Here is a 19,584-nt window from a genome sequence, read left to right on the forward strand (position 1 = left end):
AAGACCTCGAAACTTATGCAACCGCACCATCTCCCCGTGTCCTCAGAGCAGATCACGCTCTGAGTCATCTCAAAGAACAAGCGTGCAAGTTATAATGAAGGCTTCGTGTTTCTGAGGCCTTCTTGGCACCCTCAGCCTCGCACTCAGCTTCCAGCACAGCACCCAGAATCTCATCGCCCTGCACCCACACCAGCAGCTTGCCACCAGCTGTGCTCTGCGGCCCCACACCACACTGCAGCGCACATGTTGCTGCAGATACCCGAGGGCCCTGCCACTATCCTGCACCTTGGAGCACTCAGGCCTGGGGTGAACGTGCACAGTGCTTGAAAGGACCCTGCAGGCATGCTCAGCAGTAACCTTTGTGTGCAGCAGCCTCATAAGAACAAGGGAAGCCTGGGCTGCTGGTGGCACACTGCATCCAGGGATGCATGCCATGCAGCACTATGCCTGTTGCATATGGGGGCTGCAGGCATTTCCTGGAAAATGCAGTTCCCAGCACAGCCCCAGCAGAACACGGCTCCGGCCAGAGCCTCTCCTGGCACCGTGGGAGCAGCGCCCACCTGCACAGCTGCTGTGTGCACTGCAGCCTTGCGAGACCACGGCTCTCCTGGCCCCGCTACACAGAGCAGAGCTGTGCCTGCTTTGCTCATGCCTTGGCCCTGCCTCGTGCTCCCCCAGCAGTGAAGCAGCCAGGAGCTGTTTTCTTCCAAGCCCGCCTGCAAACCAAAACACAGATGTCAAGTCTAATTTTAGGCACCCAGCCTTGAGAGCACTCGCTCAGCTCTCTCCTAGACCAGCGGCAGGAACTCAGGACAAATCCACCATGGGTGTTTTTGTGAGGGACAGGGCCAGTCTGCCCCTGTGCTGTGCAGTGGAGAGCAGGTGAGGGCAGGACTGCAGGGCAGGGGGTCTGAGGGGACACACAACAGCAGCAGCAAAGTGAGGAGGTGGAAAACAAGGCACTATATCAATGGGAAAGGGGAGGAGCACACAGACACACAAGCCACACACCTGGAACATGCGTTGCACACATACATAGAAAATCCAAAAAGAAATACAGATCACCTGAAAAGCATTTGCATGTGGGATTGCTCCAGTTAACGCGCCTCGCTGCCGCCCGGATTAAAGCAATTAACTGACTGGCAGACAAATTACTTTTCTCCTTTTCTATCCTTCTAAAAAGGGAAAGGACTGCACAGAGCCCATCCAAGCCTTCCCAGCAGCGCCTGCACTGCGCAGCCCCAACACGTGGGGGGGAGGAAGGAACCTTCACTGGGAATGTCTGATACAAAGGCTCGTTCCTGTACTGTTCTCATCATGCTAGCCAAGGTCAGAGAGCTTTTTCTGCCATTTCTAACCAGCAAAGAAGCTAATGCAGCTAAAATATGTAACAGGAGTCAAACTGCTAAGGAGCCAGGGAGAAACACCAGAAACCAGCAAAGTACCAGCTCAGAAAGGCAACAGTCAGACAGCAAAGCTCCATACAAAGCGCCCTATCCCATGGGCTGAACATGTCCTGCTGCACCCGGAAAGCGCTTTTGGGAAAGCCGCCATCTGCCCACCCACACCTCTGGGTATCGTGAGTGCTTCCTCCAGGAATGGGGCAGCCATGGGCAGGTGGCACAGCAGAGGTGCCATTGAATTTACTCACAGACTCCCATGTACCACTGGCAGCCCCCAGTGCCCCAAAGCATGCCCGAGCTGAGCACTAAAGCATCAGGAGAGACCCATCCCCTCTGGCTCCAGGGCTGTGCAGCAGTGTGATGCATTCTGCCTTTGACTGCACAGAAAATCAGTTGGCACTGCACAGAGCTGCTTCAGGGACACCTGAGATGCCTGGGGGAGCCCAGGAGCCACCCCAGCAGGATGGTGCTGGCACAGAAAGGGCACCTACTATACACAAACACCTGTGGAGCTGTGGTTAGGCTTTGAGATGGTTTCCATTACTGCAAAACCACACCGTGTTCTGTTTGCGTCCTGACAAACAGTTTGTACTACTTCTCAGGAGTGTCAGCACCTGACTGTGTTCTCATTCTGTAGACAGGCTCCCCCAGATGCAGAGCCTGGCATTTCCAAGCCCCAACAGAGCATCGATGAACTTGCTCCTCCTGGCTTCTGCTCAGGTCACATTAAAAGTAAAAAAGCAGAGGGAGGAGCACTCTCCTGCAGTGCTGTGCCCTGCAAATGCAGTCCTGGTGCCAGGCTACACAGCGCCATGCTCTGCCAGGGTGAATGGCACTAGCAATGGTTGTTGCAGTGCACCCCTGCTCTGCCAGCCTCCCCTCTGGAACTGCCCCGGCCCCACAGCCCAGGAGCCCAGTGCTGGCAGTGCTGGGGCAGGCAGCGCTCACATTCGTACCCAGAGGGACTTCTGCCAAAGGAGCCACTCACCAAAACTGTGCTCTCCCACCCTATTTATTGAGAAGGAATCATAATCTATTTTGCCTGGTTGCCTGGATGCTAAACAAGCTGCTGCTCAGCAGCGCTTCTGGGATTGCCATAGAATTGCCATATACTCCTTGTAGCATTTTTATCACTGTTAGAAGACATATTGAACTTCACTTATAATCACCCCTGAAGAGAAAGCAGGACTGTAACCGTTGTTGTTAAAGCAGAATGGAGCACATGTGGGCAGAGCTGTGCTGGTGCCCGGGGCTGCAGGAGAGAAGCACCAGACCAGGTGAGCGCACAGCCAGACCAGCAGGGTGTTTGCCATGACAACGGGGCCACTATCTTTTACTTCAACAAGCCTTCTCATAGCACCATTACTGCTACAAAATAAAAGCAATTCTGGTGCATGCTGCGTGCCGTGACCGCCAGGGCCAACAGCACTGAGCTAAAACCCCAACATGACCAGGCTGTGTTCTGCCATCGCATCGGCCCAGTGAGCACTGCAGCACTGCCTGACCATAATCAGCTCTGCTCTTCCGGGCTGTGAGTGACCAACTGCAGTCTCCATCCCAACACACGTTGCTGTGTCTGCTGGCCCTGCAGGCAGTGTGGTGACACAGGCTGGCAGCACTGCGCTTCCATCACAGTCAGAGGAGGATGAAGGGATAACACCATGGTGTACACTTAGTTATTTCCCTCCAGTTCCCCATACAACACAGTCCTGAAGCTGAATGGCAGCTGCCCTGGCTCCCCCACAGACACGAGGCATGGGGTTCCTCTCACCTCATGTTATTGCCATGCTGCAAGAGCAGATTTCTCATGATCCTGCTGTCAAAGCCAGCATCATAGAGTGCTGAGTGCTGCCTGAGTGATGCGCAATCACAGAACCCCAGAATCACTGAGTTTGGGAAAATCCCCAACCCCACCCACCATGCCATCACCATGTCCCTCAGTGCCACATCTCCACAATTATGGAGCACCTCTGGGAACAGTGACTATCAACTCAACTGTGCAGCCTGTGCTGTGCACCATCGCTCTTTGGAGAAGAAATTGTTCCTAATACCAAACCTGACCCTCCCCTGGCACGTGAGGCCATCACTTCTCGTCCTATCACCATTACCTGGGAGCAGAGGCCAACCCCACCTCACTACAGTCTCCTTTCAGGGAGCTGGAGCGAGCAATGAGGTCTTCCCTGAGCCTCCTCTGCTCCAGACTGAACCACCCCAGTTCCCTCAGTTGCTGCTCATAAGACACAGATCAGAGTGCAGCACCAGCACCAAAATCCTCCCACAAAGCATGCCATGTCCGGGGACGCTCAGGGTGAGCCGGCTGTGGGCTCACACCGCTGCTCATGAGATCTGCACCCTCTGACCACCCCGGTTCCCTGGCTGCGGGCTCAGGCTGAGAAGTTGCACTTTCCCTCCATACGCGTTGGGCTCTCAGTCACACAACCATTGCACACACTGCAGGGATCTGCCTGAGCAGCTCCCAGCAGCAAGAGTTTCTTTCTGGAGAGTTTCCCACAGAACAACTGCCTTTCAGTGAATGCTTATCTGATAAAATCGAAATGCTATCAATCCTGGGATGATAAAACAGGAAGGTTTTACTCTCATGTTTAGCTCTGCAGCACTAGCCTACAGTCACAGCAGGAAAGGATCCATCTGCAGCAGAGCAGCTCATGCTCCAGCAGCAGATCACAGCAATGCCCAACACAGAAATCAGCACCCATGCCTTAAAACCAACAGTTTATACAATTAGAATTAAATGAAATAGAGAAACAATATGAATGGCAAAAACTGCGGGCCAGAGAGCTATTTCCCTATATTACAAATTATTTTTAACTCTGCAAAAGGAAACTGCTTTCATCACACTGGGACAAAGTGTTCCAGTACAACCACAAAAATCTGCAATATATTTTAGGAGGTTTTTGGATTCCTTGCTGCAAGAAATGGCACCGCGTCCCACTCTCCGGGTGGCTGGGGATGCGCTGGGATTCGCCCTTTCCCAGCCCCGGCAGGGAGCTCCCGTCAGCCGTTTCGCTGCGGTTTGCCCTGAGCCCGAGGCACGGCCCGCCGCGCCGCATCCCCGCGGTGCCGTCCCGACACAGAGCAGCGCTCCCCGCCCGGAGCTGGCGCGGCCAAAACGGCCGTCGGGAGCGGGGAAACGCGGCGCTTCCCCGAAGGAGCATCCGGAGCGCAGATGGCATTCGGTGCCGCGATACAATGTTTTGTGCCGCACGAACCGTCCCACGCCCCTCGGCCCCGAGCCAGGCCCGGGGGCAGAGACTTCCAGGAACCGCCGGCTCCATGCAGCGCCCAGGGCGCCGCGATGCCCGAGGACGGTGCGCGGGGATGCGGTCACTTCGCACCGCCTGGGGCTGCCGGCCAGGGTCCCCCCCCGCGCTGCAAATCGTGTCTCATCCCCATCCGCAGTCCCTGAGACACACGCGGCCCTTTCAGCCTCGGCAGGAAGCACCGAAGCACCTCCGACGTTTCACTCGCGCTCGCCGGCTGGAGCGGATTTCCCCGCAGAACTGCGGGCTGAGCGCAGAGCGAAGGAAGAATAGCGGCATCTGCGTAACAAAGTAATACCGGCGAATAGTGCAACCAAAGGAAAGGCTGCAGGAGATGCCGGGGCGGGGGAGTAGAGCTGTGTTGGGCAAATGCTCGCTTTCCCTGAGCTGCTGCGGTGGTTTGCCGTGCTGGACAGAAAACGCAAACACTCCTGTAACAAAGCCCCACCTGTGCTCTCACACCTCTTAATGTGTTATTCCTTTGGTGAATTTTTCCTGGTCCTCAGACAAGTGTCATGCTGAGCTCATCCTTTCACTGCATCAAGTGCTTAAGGGAAATTGGGAAAGAAAAAAAATCAGTGAACGCACCAAGAATTGAGACTTTGGAGCAAATTCCCAGAGAGTGAGAGCTCAGCAATGCAAGAGCTGGGGAGCGGAGCTGGGGAAAGCACCGAGGAGGATGGGGGGAGTCTGCCCTGGAACATTTTTGCAGTGAATGGATGAGAAAGCACTGGGCTGCACAGCACCCGTGGAGCACAGACCTGCAGTGTGAGGGGACAGAGCTGGGCAGGGGCACAGATGTGATGGCAGATGGGAGAGCTCATCATGGGACATGGTGCCAGTGGTAGAAACAAGGAGAAATCCAGAGCCAAAGCAATGAGAGAACGAGAAGCAAACTAGCTAACAAGGGAGAGTGGAAAGTGGTGTTTTTCTTTCATTTGCTCCTCAAAGGGATTCAGGAGGGTCCCATGCACCAGCAGGTGGCTGCACAGCCAACCCTGCGTAGTTCTGCAGGACGAGCACAGCTAACACTGGGAAAGAGAACCTCATTGTGATACGTGAGATCTAACTCACGGAAAAGATGAAACAAATTAACAGCATCAAAACAAAACGAGAACGGATCATCCAGCTAAGCATGAAGTAGAGTAAATGAGCCCTCACCTGGAGCACTGCGTCCAGATGCGGAGTCCTCAGTGAGGAGAAACAGGCCTGTTGGAGTGCATCCAGAGGAAGGCCACAAAAATGATCTGCAGAATGGAACACCTCTTCTATGAAGACAAAGTGAGAGCTGGGGCTGTTCAGCCTCCAAACTGACCTGAGAGCAGACTTTAAGTATCTAAAGTGGAGCTTAAAGAGGGGAGATTTAGGTTGGATGTATGGAAAGAGTCTTTCCCAGTGAGGAGGTGAGGCACTGGAACAGGTTGCATGGAGATGTGGTGGATACCCCAACCCTGGAGACTTTCAAGGTGAGGCTGGATCAGGCTCTGAGCAACCTGACTGAGCTGTGGATGTGCCCTGTTCATTGCAGGGGAGCTGGACTAGATGACCTCTAAAGGTCCCTTCCAACTCAGAATTCTATGATTCTATGAAATGAGGTTGGCCTTACATGTTGCCATTTTGCAAGCAGTTCTTGGAAGTGCAGTGGAACCTCAGATGATTTGCTACCAACACCGGGTGACCCCACAGGTGCTGCTCTGTGAGGACACAGCGCAGGCAGAGCCCACAGTGCAGCTGCTGCCCCGTCCTGCTGCCCGCAGCCCTGCCCAGGCACAACAGAGGAGCAGCTCAGCATACCTGCTGAAGAGGTGGCTCCCATGGGAGTCTCTGTTCCTCAGAACAACAGCGCTATTTGGGAACTCTGTCTGTACCCCATTCTGTGCTCAGAGCAGCTCCTCAGCCCACCAGTGAGGAACCTCTGGAAGCAGCCTCTGAGTGCTGTGCCCTGAGGGAGCTCAGCACTGGTTCCCCCTTCCATGCCTGCCCTGCATCCCTCTCAGCAGCCCCACAGCTCTGCACACCACTGAGGCCTTCATCCCAGCTCCATCCCCATGGCTCTGGTTGCACGTGGAGGTGAAGCACTGCCAGAAGCAAGCAACAGGCGCTACAAGAATTTAAGACACTTTCCAGGTGTGGCCTAGGGATGGCATCTCCCACCACAAGTTTGCTGTGATCTCTACTGCAGCCGAGAGCACTGAGCACTGATGCAATTCACAGCCTGCTGAGTGAGATGGAGTGTGTGGCAGACACTGCTGCTGTGCATGAGGCACAGCCCCATGCAACAGTGTCAGAACGCAATGCCCAAACTCTCCTGAAAAGGAGCAAATACTTCCCTGTGTGGTGCAAGAAGAATCCAAACCCAGCTGAGGGAACTGACCATAGCAGTGCCAATGTCTGCATTTACAAAAGAAAAAAAAAAAAAAAAAAAAAAAACAAAACACAAGAATTGTATTGATGAGGAAGAATTTTTCATATGCTTTTTCCTCTCCTTTTATCAGGAGCCATCAGAGAGCCATAGCACATCAGTGACTTTCCCAGCTGCCTGCAGCACACTGCCCGTGGGATCCGTGCACTATTTGTACACGTTACAGAGCTGGCCCCAGGGATGGGCTTCAGAAACAGCATTCCTCCACGCACTGCTCCTCTTCAAAAGAAACATTTGCATAATATTGCCATTCCCAAGCAGAGAGGTCAGGTTGGCAACAGGGGGAGGGTGAATCCCACTTCTGCAAAAGCCTTTGAGCGCTTCCAGCACAAAGTTGGGGATCTGCAGTGCAAAGCCCAGCACAGGCAAGCAGTGTGGGCTCCTGGCACAGAGCTGAGCACGGCACAGCTGGGGGCACAGGGCAGTGCAGGAGCAAAGCTTAGAAGCATGGCATGGCTGGGGAGCCCAGCACTGCAGAAACACGGCCTTCCACATGGCCTCATCTTCTAGGGCAAGCTGCTGCCCTTGATCTCACTGCCAGAACCTTATCTCCTCCTTCAACAGGCAGAAATTGTTACAGGTGTTATCTGTGAGTGTTATCATGATTGCGGGGCTGGCCACAAAGAAGAGCTGTGGTCGTTGTGCTGAGGATGTGTAATCCCATGGCACACACCCACAGAGACCACAACTGGACCAGAGAATGGAATCTGCAGAGGGGTACAGCCAGCACTTATGGGGTCACAAAGCAGACAGCAGCAATAGGAAATGCCCTGTGGGGACTACAGGGTGAGCCAGGTTTCTCTGAGCCAAGTATCCCGAGTTCCTTTATCACCTTTGTGCCCATTGTGACAACAACAGTTCCCCCTTTGCATTTATTTTAGTTTAAAACAAACAGCCTAAGCCTCTTACTTCTACATTCTTAATCTTAAAGTCACAATCTTAAAGAGAGGGTCCAGAGGAGGGCCACAAAGATGATCAGGGGACTGGAGCACCTCCCCTGTGAGGACAGGCTGAAAGAGCTGGGCTTGTTCAGCCTGGAGAAAAGAAGGCTGCGGGGTGACCTCATTGCAGCCTTTCAGTACCTAAAGGGAGCCTACAAACAGGAGGGAAATCAACTCTTTGAAAGGGTGAGTGACAGCAGGACAAGAGGAAATGGTTTTAAGCTGAGGGAAGGGAGATTTAGGTTGGACGTCAGGGGGAAATTCTTTACGGAGAGAGTGGTGAGGTACTGGAACAGCTGCCCAGGGAGGTTGTGGATGCCCCGTCCCTGGAGGTGTTCAAGGCCAGATTGGATGGGGCCCTGGGCAGCCTGGTCTAGCATTAGGTGGAATGGTTGGTGGCCCTGCGTGTGGCAGGGGGGTTGGAGATTCATGATCCTTGAGGTCCCTTCCAACCCTGGCCATTCTGTGATTCACCTTGACCCTGTGAGCTTCAATTTACTCTATCAAGTCAGTGTCTCATTCCTCAATCAGGTTATGTGGTCACCTTACAGACTGCAGGCAACAGTCACTCAGCTGACAGAGCAGAGATCAGCAGCCCCAACCCTGCAGTGGAACAAAAGCTTGGATTAATTTGTTAATCATACATAAGCCTTGCTGCCACATTCACATACACTGTATCAAAAGCTTAACGTTCAGTCAAGTTGTGTTAATGCCTGCTTTGTTTCCACACAGCGGTGTCTCTAAATACAGGCAAACCCCTGCACAAGCACAGGGGCAGGCAGCAGTGCTGCATCCCTCACAGCCCTGACCCCACTGCTGCTACAGCCCCATCCCACACCATGCCCAGATGGCTGCTCGCAGCAGGCAGCAGCAATGGGACCCTGGGGACAGCATCTGAGCAGGGTTAATGCTGGGTCTGGCGGCTGCTGACTGTCACATCACAGCTGTGTGCCACCAGCAGAGCCATGGCAGCAGCACACCTCAGCCCTACAGGCAGCAACATTCTCTCAAGGCTCTGGGAGGGAAACCCCAAAACTAAGCCCACGGTGCTCTATATAAAAGGAAAGTAGAAACAGCTCCCCACAAACATGTTAAGAAACAGAGGTTGTGTTCAGGAGTTGATGTTGCATACACGGTAAGGCATCTATCTGCTAAAGCGCCTGCATCTAACCCAGACTTTGCAAGCACTCAGAGAAAAGCAGGCTGTACTGCAGCTGCCCATGTTACAAAGGCGTAGGAACCTGAAGTGCAATGGGACAGTACCAGTGCTGAGAGCCTCGCAGAGCACTTCTGCCTCCTTCCAGGACACAGCCAAGGCATTGGACTTTCTGCCAGCTGGCATCCCACATCAACTGGGGTAGGATCATCACCAACCGCCTTTGGAAACTAGCAGAGCTACATGAGGGCCAAGCAGACTGCCCTTCAACACAGGAACTTCACTGTGAAATGCTTCAGGCCCCTCATCCCTCCCTCGTTAGCACTGCTCTGCCCAAGCTGGGCATGACCTGCTGCCCCCAGCTCCAACCTGACTTGCTGCTGCTGCAAAGCCAGGAGAAAACAAACCCCAGAGAGCAGCAGCAGACAAATTGTATGTGGTACAGTGAGCGGAGGTCTCACAAACCTGAAGGCATCAACCCAGACAGCTTCAGCCTGAGCACAGCCTGGTGTTCCTCCCAGCATTGCACCTACCACACAGTGGGGTAAGCACCACTACTTGCTCTCTGTGACCACGCAGCAACGCAGAAGCACTGGGTCTAAAGCACCAGAACAAGGTGTTCTAAAGAATGCAGGGTCCCCCTGAGCTCTACTGCAGATGTGGCTGGGCACAGGACAGCAGGGGATGGGAACGGAGCACCACATACACCCAACCCTGCCATGCTTCACCCAACGTTCCTTACCTATAAGCAGTTGTATCGCATGAGCTTGCAGGCAGACAGCACAGCCCTGAGCTTTGTCCACTGCAGCCAGGCACCTCCATCTCCAGGTGTCAGCAATTGGGAAGCAAAACTCCTTCAGCTGTACCATCCCCACCAGCTCCACACTGCTCTCAGCAGCTTCATATGGCTCAGGAGCAGCATGCTCCATCACAGGTCCTGCTGCTGGCACTCTGTTCACAGCTGCACTCAGTGGGACCCTTCCTCACTTTTATCCTCTTTACTTTTTCCCCATAATCTGCTTCTAAGCAGAATGCACAAATACATTATTGTATGGATGACAATTACTACACTACCCCAATACAAACGTGAGCACTTCAAAGCAGCAGAATGAGCACAGCAGCGCAGGCGGGATGTGTTTGCATGGAGCTCATTTACAGGGAAAATCCCATTGTGTTCCAATCTCTGATCGCAGTGCCCAGGCTGTGCCTGTGTTACCACCCGGGGCTGCCTCCGTGCTCGCAGTGCCCACTGACGCTTTTTCGTTTCCAAAATTCAAGGAAAATCCCCTCACCGTCGTTTTCTCACTCCTGGTTCCATCGGCTGCAGCGACTCTCTCCGTCAGTAACATTTTTGCTACGAGGAGGGAATCGCTCAGTCACACAGAAGTGTAATGTTTGCCCGCTGCTTTGCACTGCGTGTGCCCATTGTACAGAGACAGCCATCCCTTTTTGACGTTAATTCACCAAGAAAACCACTTTTGACTAAGTGCGTCTTCCCAAGCACATCAGTTTCTCCTTTTCTGTAGCTCTGAATACCGTTTTATCTCTACCCAAAACACAACTACTCGTACTCAAGCCGGAGCCGCAAAGCCGCTCGGTGTTTCCACGCCCGCACACGGCACCGTTCGATGCAGAACGATGGTGCTGCGGTCGGTCATCACAAACACCGGCGGTGCTCGGGACGCAGCGGAGCTCCGCCCGCCCGCGGCACCGAGAGGAGCTGCGGGAAGAACGGGACGGAGGAACCGCGAGCGGCAGCGGGACGGGCGGCACTCACCGGACGTCTCCGTAGGCTCCGGCGTAGCCCTCTGCCCAGGGTCCCAGCTCGCTCTTGATGCAGGAGCCGGGAGCGGCGTAGGGCGCCCGCCCCATCGGGTACCACGTCGCCGCGTCGGCGGCGAAGTCGGCGTTCTCGGCGTGGCCGCAGCCGAAGGCTCCGGGGGGCGGCTCGGAGCAGGGACCGTACAGCTGCCCCTCGTCGGCGAAGAAGGAGGGCCACGGCGGCGCGGGGACCGGCGCGCCCCAGGCGCCGACGGCCGCGGGCTCGGGGGGCCTCTCCAGCTTGATGCGGGCGGGCGGCGAGAGGACGAAGCAGTCGCGGCCGGGCGGCTCCTCGGGCGGAGGGGAGACGCGGTACAGCGGCAGCCCCGCGGGCACCTCGACGGCCAGGGCGGCTTCGGCGCCGCTGCCCTTGAAGGCGGCCGGTGCGGGCGGCTCCGGCGGTTCAGCGATGTCGGGACGCGGGGCGCGCGGCGGCCCTCCGGGCAGCGCGAACATGCAGTCCTCGCGGGGCGGCGGCTCTCTGGGCGCCTCCAGCGCCTCCACCGCCAGCCCCATGGAGGCGGACACGGCTTTGCAGAGCTCCTTAGCGCTGTCGCCGAGAAAGTCTTCCTTGGGCGCCGGCTCGGCTCGCCCGGCTCCCGGCTCGGCCTCGGGCGGCAGCAGCGACAGCGCGCTCGGCTCTCCCAGCAGCTCCTTCAGCTCCCCGGCGCACGGGAAGGGCGAGCCCATGGCCGGGCGGGCGGCGGCGCGGGGCTCGGGCAGCGGCAGGAACGCGGGAGAGGCGACGGGCAGCGGGCGGGGGCTCTGCGGGCACGGGGCTCCCGGTGCGGGCAGGCCGGGCCCCGGCTCGTCCCGCGGCGCCTGGAAGGCTTCGCACACGCTCTGGAAGAACGTCTGGAAGGCGCCGCGGAAGGTCCGTCCCGGCGGCCGCGGGTACACGCGCCCGATCCCCAGCTGCACCTCCATGTCCTCGGCGCGGTCCCGGCGGCGGAGCGAGATCCGAGCGGCGCTTCCCGGCCGCGGCCCCGTTAGCGGCGGCTCAGCCCCGCGGTTCCCATCGCGGCGCGGGGTGCGCTGGGCTGCGCGCAACAGGCGGGGAAAGTTGGGCCGGGAGCTGCTCGGGCCGGGCCTCCGCCGGCGTCTGCCGCGCGCGGCTCCTCGTAGCGCTTTTGATCGGCGGCCGGGAGAGCGGCTGCGGGAGGCAGGATCGCGCCGAGAGGAGGCGCGGAGTCGGAGACCGCCCCGCGCCGCGAATTCGGTCCCGGGTCTCCGCAGTGATTAATGCGGTAACTCGCGGGCGGCTGCGGGGGCCGCTCTGGGGGCGGTGAGAGCGAACCCCGGGGGCGGCTCCGCACGGCGCGGAACCGCAGCGCCGCCGCCCGCTCCGCCGCTCCCGGGCTCAGTGCCCGGCGCGGCCCCCGCTGGCGGATTGGGGCCGTCGCGAGCTCTGGGAGGGGACCGGGACCACTCCGCTCTCGCTCTCCTATGCCCGGGGACCGCTGAGCTCGGTTTCCCCCATCCCCGCTCCCTCCCGTCTCCGGCACACGGCGGTGCCGCGCGTCGTTCCTCGGCCCCGCTTTGGCCGCGAACGGCGGACCTGAAAATCTCTGAGGTGTCCCCGACCTGCGCCGTTCTGCTCTTCGCCTGCTCCAATCTGTGCGGCAGGGCGGAATTCAGGGAAGAGCGTTCTCCTCGCTGGGCGCTGGCACTGCCGTCGTGACTTAGCTTAGCCGCGCTGCCCTAACGTGCCCCTCTGCGCTTCAATATCTGCACACTTTTCTCTTTGCACCTAAAGGAGCCCAGCGCCCTTTGTTGGCGAGCAGTGAGGTGGCTGCGCTCTGCGTTCCCTGCTCCATATCAGCCACGGGAGCAGCAGTGCGTGCTCCTGTCCCGCAGGCAGCGCAGAGCTGCGCCCACGCAGAGCCCCTCTGGCCAAGCAGCCAACGGAGCCCATCGGTGTAGGACCTCCTGTAAACAAGGCTTGAGCTCCCCTTACTGGCCCCGTCACAACAGTCCTAAGGCCACTTGCTGCGGTAGGCGCCGTTCCCAGGTAACCCGATAGCAGAGATGTGTGCGTCTGACATACAGCGGAATAAACCCATTAATTCCAACTCATTTGGAGACAAAGGAGGAAAGAAAAGCAATGATTTGTTGCAAATGGATGGGAAGCAGAGCCAGTTGGGAAAATGAAGGATCATTTTCCATCTTTTAAAAGCATTTTTACAATCCAGAGAAGATGGAAAGAAATGAAGTGTTATGCGGCTCCGCGGGGTTTGGCCGCGTCCCCACACCGGGGGCAGCACTGGGCTGCAGCCCTGGGGTGAGGGCTGTGCGTGGGCTCCGGGCACACAGGGGGCACCGAATGGGCTTCATGAGGAGCGGCACAGCCCTGCAGGGGGAAAGCACAGCTGGAACCTCAACGTGTAAAAATAGAGGGAGATGCCATAACGCACGTGGGCAGTGTCCATGCAGACCAACACAGAGCTCAGCACAGCCGGGTCCCCCCCAGCTGCATGTGGCTCCATCCCGGGGCTCTGCGGGGCTCTGTGGGGCTGGCGGGTTGTGAGGGAAGGAGCTGCCTATGGGCAGGTTCACATGGAAAGGGTTTTCACAGAGAAATACACTGATGTGCGTTCTCTCAAAGAGCAGATACAAAGCTTTAGTTGGGTTTTCTGAAACATTAGCAGCAATATTTCAAAGACCTTTTTTCCCCCTATTTTTGCACAGGTGACTCCTTGTTACAGCTGTGTGGTGATCATGGCCTGGCCCTGCTGAATGCTGCTCTGTGCTCCAGTAATGGTGGCACAATACCAGAATCCTCAACTGAACATTGCAGTGGTATCCCTGAGAAAGATGGAGAAAAGAAATCAAGTGTCCAGAAAGATCCGCTGCTGCCCCAAAGGCAAGCAGACACCTGCCAAGTGCCGCAGATTCCCTTTGCTCCTCCAGCAGCCAATAGCTGAAAAGCTCCAGAGCAAAATATATGGACCCTGGAAAACACCAAGGGGAGGATTCTCACAATTAGCACTAAGAAATACCTTGGAAAAACTTGAGGGTCAGCACTGTAGTGTAACATCACCCAAGGAACAGACGGCTGTGTTTCAGAGAGCAGGTGTTCCCATGTGTGATGCTGACAGGCCATGCAAGAACTCATTGGACACCACCATGGCCATGAAGAAAATGATGTCCTCAGCCTGCATCTATGGAGAGCACGGGGATCCATGGGGACCTGGGGGAGGTCTGTTCAAATAATCCATTCTGTTTGGGATTGGATTTCCCTGCGTGTTCCTGGCTCTCAGCTCTGGGCTGGTGTTGTTCTGCTGCCCTGGTGCTTTCCATCCCTTGGCAGTGTCTGTAGGTGCATTGTGCCACAGCTGCAGCTTGCTGTGTGTGTGACACCTAGCAGATGTGCACGAAGGACTGGGAAATGCTGCGTTCCTCTCAGCATACAGAGCCGACATTCCACTCCTGGCTTCCTGCCTGCTTGGTTGAGATCGATTGTTTCATGAGCAATTTTGTGATTGGAACTTCACGTAAACATGAAGAAGGTTCTTCCTTCTTTCTCTCTTTTTCTTTCTCTTCATTTCTTTCCTTCCTTTCTCTTTCTCTCCTTCCCTTCCTTCCTTCCCTCATTTCTTTCTCCTGAAAAGCACTTAATTTTCCCCACGTTCACAGGTTTCTTTTTAAGTACTACTAATGGATTTTCTGGTGTGTAAGCATATGATTGAGTGCTCTTTTTTAAAGATTTTGTGTATGTTAATCTTTGTAATTATCTGAAGGAGAAAATCGTGCACTGCTGTTGCACTCAGTGCTTTGGCAGTGCTTTATTTGTAATTGCTATCCTATTAAACTTTGCATTCTGCAGCATTTTGGAGTTGTTTTGCTGCTTTTATCAAAGTTTTCCATTGAACCGCTCTGCACAGTGCAGCAATCAGACGCAGTACCCGATTTGCATCCATCCCCCTCTCTGGGTGCTGTGCATAAACTGAGTGAAATGGAAGTAATTTGCGGAAAGACTGAGCAAAACCTCTGCAACAGATCATTTTTCTGTAGGTGAGCTGGGCTATGGCTTTAATTATCAATTAGGTGCAAACGAGCAGCAGTATGATTCTGTGTATTTTTTGGTAAAGGGCGTTCCACAAGTGGGCCCATGCTTTGCATCTCATGGCTCCGCAGTTTTGGTCAGATAAATGCACGCTGTGAGAGCACAGCAGCAGTGAGGCTGAGCTGTGCTGTGTGCCCACAGGGGAGCACGGCCATTCCGAGTTGTTGGGTGTCCTCATGGGGAACGTGGGGGTGAGGGGGGACACAAAAAGTGAAACTTTTCAGCACGAGAAGCACAAGGCTGCACTGTGAGAGAAGCATCATCTTCTCCTCTGCACTTCGGGAACATTTTCTCAACATAAACAAATGTTGATTGATTAAACATATTTTAAAATTGAAAACGTGGATTCCACGCTGAACTTGTGAAAATAAACATGACAGCACAACGTGGCTCTGCTCCAACCGCCGGGCCACCCTCCTGCTGACAGTCACCACCAAAGCACCTGAAGTTACAATTCATTGCAAAAGCAAACGGCCAAGTGGAGTGGCCTCGTTAAAGGGGGCACCTCTCATCACACAATGCAGTGAATGAAATATTCCTTTCATAACCATATTGCATCAAACTGCATTTCAAAATCACTTAAAGTACACATGAAGAATTTTAAGACTGTTTCAATATAGGGGTGTTCTTGTGTAACTAACATTGAAAAACCTGGGAAAAAAAAGGTTGGAAGCGTACTTTGATATTTGCATTATTCCTCCTTTCAGATAAGCAAAGAAGTGGAGCCCTTGGCAGTCATCCACCTTCCATCAGCATGGCTCACACAGCAGATTGCAGGCTGTTTGTGCATCCAACGAGCTGCGTGTGCATCCAACATGCACTGCAAAAGCAGATGTGGGGCTGTGTGTGAGTTTGGGTGGTGGGGAGGAACCTCAGTGCTTTGTGATCTGCAATACAAAATAGGCATCTTAATGTAGGAACCTGGTCTTAAAATATTAAAGATGTTTTCTTCTTTCATCTTGCAGAAAGCCAGTTTGCATGTGTTTTATTACTCCAGTTATACATCTTAGAAGCAGTTTCTTCTTTACTGGAAAAAAAACACACTCTTCTTGCCTCAAATTCAGACACATCTTAAGCATATCCCAGGAACAAAAGGAATTTATTCCCTTTACTTCATGTTAGGAATGCTGGAGGTTGCCATGCCTCTCTTTTTCAGTGGCTCCATCCCTGCAAACCTGTACCCTCAGCAGCTGCTGCACACAGCACATTGCCCATAGCTCTTCCCTGGTTGGTACCCCCAGCTTTGTTCTCAGTAAGAGCACTGCTGGGCTCAGAGAGGCATGTTGGACTTCCAGCCCTCATCAGCACGGGCAGTTTGGAATCTTTACAAGGATGTTCCCAAAATCCTGGCCTTTGTGACACTGCTTACAATGCTGGGATGGTTCCCAGCTCCCCAGGAGGATGCTTGGTGGGGCAAACACCCATCCACAGCAGGGCTGTGGGCAGGGGCTGGAACCAAGCCTCCCATTGCTGCTCACTGTGACAGTGGCAATGGCCATACAGAGACCTAAGAGCATCACCTGGAGCACATGCTTCCTCCTGACAGCCAGGAGGTTCCTCATCAAGAGGTTTCCCTGGTGAGAAGCTGAGTTAAATCAGGAATTTCACAGCAGGTAAACACACAATCTGGAGATGTTATACAACTGCTCATCCTTAGAAAGATCAAGGAGGCATTGACTTTTCAGAACAGAAAGAAGCACACAGCACTCTCACGTCAGCCTGATGCACGCCTGTCAGGAGCTGCACTGTAGGCATGTGGGTAAACACAAACACTGCCCAGCCTGTGCTGGAGGATAACAAATACAGAGCTGGGGATGGATTTGTATTTTTGAATGCAAATGCCCGTCACAGGCATAGATTGATCTACTTAACTCTGTGAAAAGCTTGGAACGGCTAGGAAAGAGCTAGGAAAGCACCTCCAGCACCCACTGCCAGGCAGCAAGAGACCACCCCACCCGGAAGGGTCAGATCCCATGACCTCCATGATGTATAGGGACAGGTACCTGGAATTGGAGCATTAACACTTTAACTCCAGTACATGATGTTTTGATGTGGAATACTGAAAACCAAAAAACATAAAGCCATGACACAAGAAATTCAGCAGTTTTCTCTGACACTCGGACCATGACAGCACTGGAACAGGTTGCCCAAGGAGGCTGTGGATGTCCCATCCCTGCAGGCATCAAGGCCAGGCTGGATGTGGCTCTGGGCAGCCTGGGCTGCTGGTTGGTGACCTGCACATAGCAGGGGGTTGGAACTGCATGATCTTTGAGATCCTTTTCAACCCAGGCCACCCTATGATTCTATTTGCCTGTACGTTATTCTCAGACTCCTTCCTCCACCAAGTTACACATTACACAAAGCTCCCTTCAGACAGCTGTCTATGCCTGCCTGTAGCATACAGCTTTACAAACTTCTGCTTTAAAATAACTGCAGGAAAAATTTTTCCAAATGCTGTGTAAAGTTTCTGTTTCAGCTGAACCACTGATATCATCCATCTATCCTGAACACTTCAGCTTTTGTCATCGAGATTTCGGGAACTGAAAATTGTAACATCCATCTCACTTTGTATCATTTGGGCTCTGGTACAGCAAATAGTTTACGTGTGGTATTATCTTTAGACTTGAAAATGACAACTCTTTTGTCTGTGAAGATTCTACACTTTGAATTCAGCATGCATTAACTGTACTTGGAATTATAATTCAGGGGATCATACACTTCAGGGGATTCAGGACTTGGAGAACAATGAGAGGTGCATTACTCTCCCTGAGAAGACCTCTCCTTTCAGTGCCATGCAGCAGGGCTGCCAAAGCAGCAAACAACACAAAGAGGGTAGCACAGATAGTTGTTCTTTGGGGCATAAGTAACACAAGCAGCAGTGAGTGCCGATTTTAAATTGAGTCTCTCTACCCTCAAGGGGTAGAAGGCTGTCACGGGCCCCAGTCCCATGAATGGACTCACTGGGATTCACCCCCCAACCAAAACCTCCCACCAAAGCCAATCGTGGAGATTTCAGAGCCGTCTGGGAGAACTGTTGGGCAGTGATTCAGGATTGCAACTATTTAAAAACACTTCCGCATTTCTACAGTGGAAAAATAGAAATCTCTCAGTTTAGGAAAGCTGAGCACATGCTGACAAACAGCCTACCTTCCCCTATGCCCTCCTCTCTCTGCCCCTTTCCTGCAGCTTAACAAACAAGACCCACCTTTACTGCTTCTGCCTTGTGCCATCAGCTCCTTCATGGTGCGAGCTGCTGGGCTGTGTGCAGATCTGCAGGGAGAGTAGGAGCACGTAATGCCATAAAGCAACAAAGAGCACAACAATAACAGCAGGTTGGCAAAGCCTTTGGCTGCAGCAAATGAGGATGTGCTCAAATGCAGCAGCCATGGATGCAGAAACAAAAGAGGAGGGGCGGGGGGGGGGAAAACACTCAAACAGCAGCTGCTTACCCTTAGGAGGCCTCAAGTAGGCAAGAGTCCCCAGTAAGAGATGCCTTCACCTCCACTGCCAACCCTTAAATGAGGGCTGGGAAGGGGTGGATCCTGCCTCCATTCCTTCCATCACTCAGTACATTGCTTGCACCTGAGCTCCCCTGGGCTGGCCCTGCCTTCCCACCAGGTGCTGCATCACTGCTTCGGGCTGTGACTTTGCATTTGCATGTGCATAGCACATTCCTTCCTGGGCCACATCCAGAACTTTGCCTCTCACTGATGCTGTCAGCTGGAGCTGCAGGGAAAGCATTCTTTAAAAAAATACAATTCCAGCAACCTGGAGAGTTCCTATCAATGTGTCCAACTTAACAATACTCTGTAACACTGAAGTGCCAGGAAGAATTTCAAACTCAAGCAGCACGCTCAGGTTCTCCCAGCCCAGGCAGAGGAGGAAGCAGTGCTGTCTGTGCACGACGGTTTGTGGTAATGACTCTCCACTGAGGGCTCAGTTTGTTCAACAGCATTCAGAGAATCTTCAGGTTTCAGACAACATCCTCCTACCCAAAGATAAAGCAAAGTATTTTGAGTCCTTTCCTAAGATGTGGAGAAGTCAGTGGTGGGGACACAGAGGGATTCATCCCCTATCCCAGAAGGCTGACAGAGCTGCCTTTGGAAACTTCATCACTTTGATCATAGGGGAAGACCACATCAGACCTCTCTGCTTTTCGCTCCCTGCAGTTTCCCCATTTGTGAGCAGCAGAATGCTTTTACAACATTTTTCAGTGCAAACCTCACTGCAGATCTGGGCAGAGAGAAGCAGTGATACCATGATTTGTTTCAGTTTTCTAATGGTAGAGACTGGGTGTGAGTCAGCAGCAGGGCTGGCAGCAGCGATCCTCTCCTTCCTCTCTCATACTCCGACTCTGAGCTGTTTCCATGCACTTCTTATTGCAAATCAGTCCAGGTAAGAAAAGATATCCATTTGGATATTTCAGATTTCTTCTCCCTCGGTCAGTCCCAGAGGCAGCTTGTTCAATAATCACATAGCATTCTTCCAACAGCA

The 19,584-nt window shown here is 53.9% G+C and overlaps 1 protein-coding gene and 1 long non-coding RNA gene across 3 annotated transcripts in view; both read right to left on the reverse strand.

Moving 5' to 3' along the window:
- AR (androgen receptor) overlaps nt 1–12,312 on the reverse strand; it is a 46,595-nt gene extending 34,283 nt beyond the window's left edge. Inside the window, exon 1 of one of the 2 annotated variants that reach the window (XM_031593965.2) lies at nt 10,981–12,312. In XM_031593965.2, the coding sequence (XP_031449825.2) occupies nt 10,981–11,951 (971 nt within the window). In that variant the 5' untranslated portion in view covers nt 11,952–12,312. Of the gene's footprint in view, nt 1–1,065; nt 1,211–10,980 lie in introns of those variants that run through there. The other variant, XM_090150547.1, reaches the window with a different exon arrangement.
- Nucleotides 12,313–15,185: 2,873 nt separating this feature from the next.
- On the reverse strand, nt 15,186–18,584 carry LOC149916062 (uncharacterized). Its single transcript, XR_016471151.1, has 3 exons — nt 18,540–18,584; nt 18,296–18,360; nt 15,186–15,977 (listed from the first exon to the last, which is right to left on the reverse strand). It is a non-coding gene; the product is annotated as an uncharacterized LOC149916062 (long non-coding RNA).
- Between the last annotated feature and the right edge of the window lie 1,000 nt (nt 18,585–19,584).

Source organism: Phasianus colchicus, chromosome 14 (genome assembly GCF_987193195.1).
Source record: "Phasianus colchicus chromosome 14, bPhaCol1.hap1.1, whole genome shotgun sequence".
NCBI lineage: Eukaryota > Metazoa > Chordata > Aves > Galliformes > Phasianidae > Phasianus > Phasianus colchicus.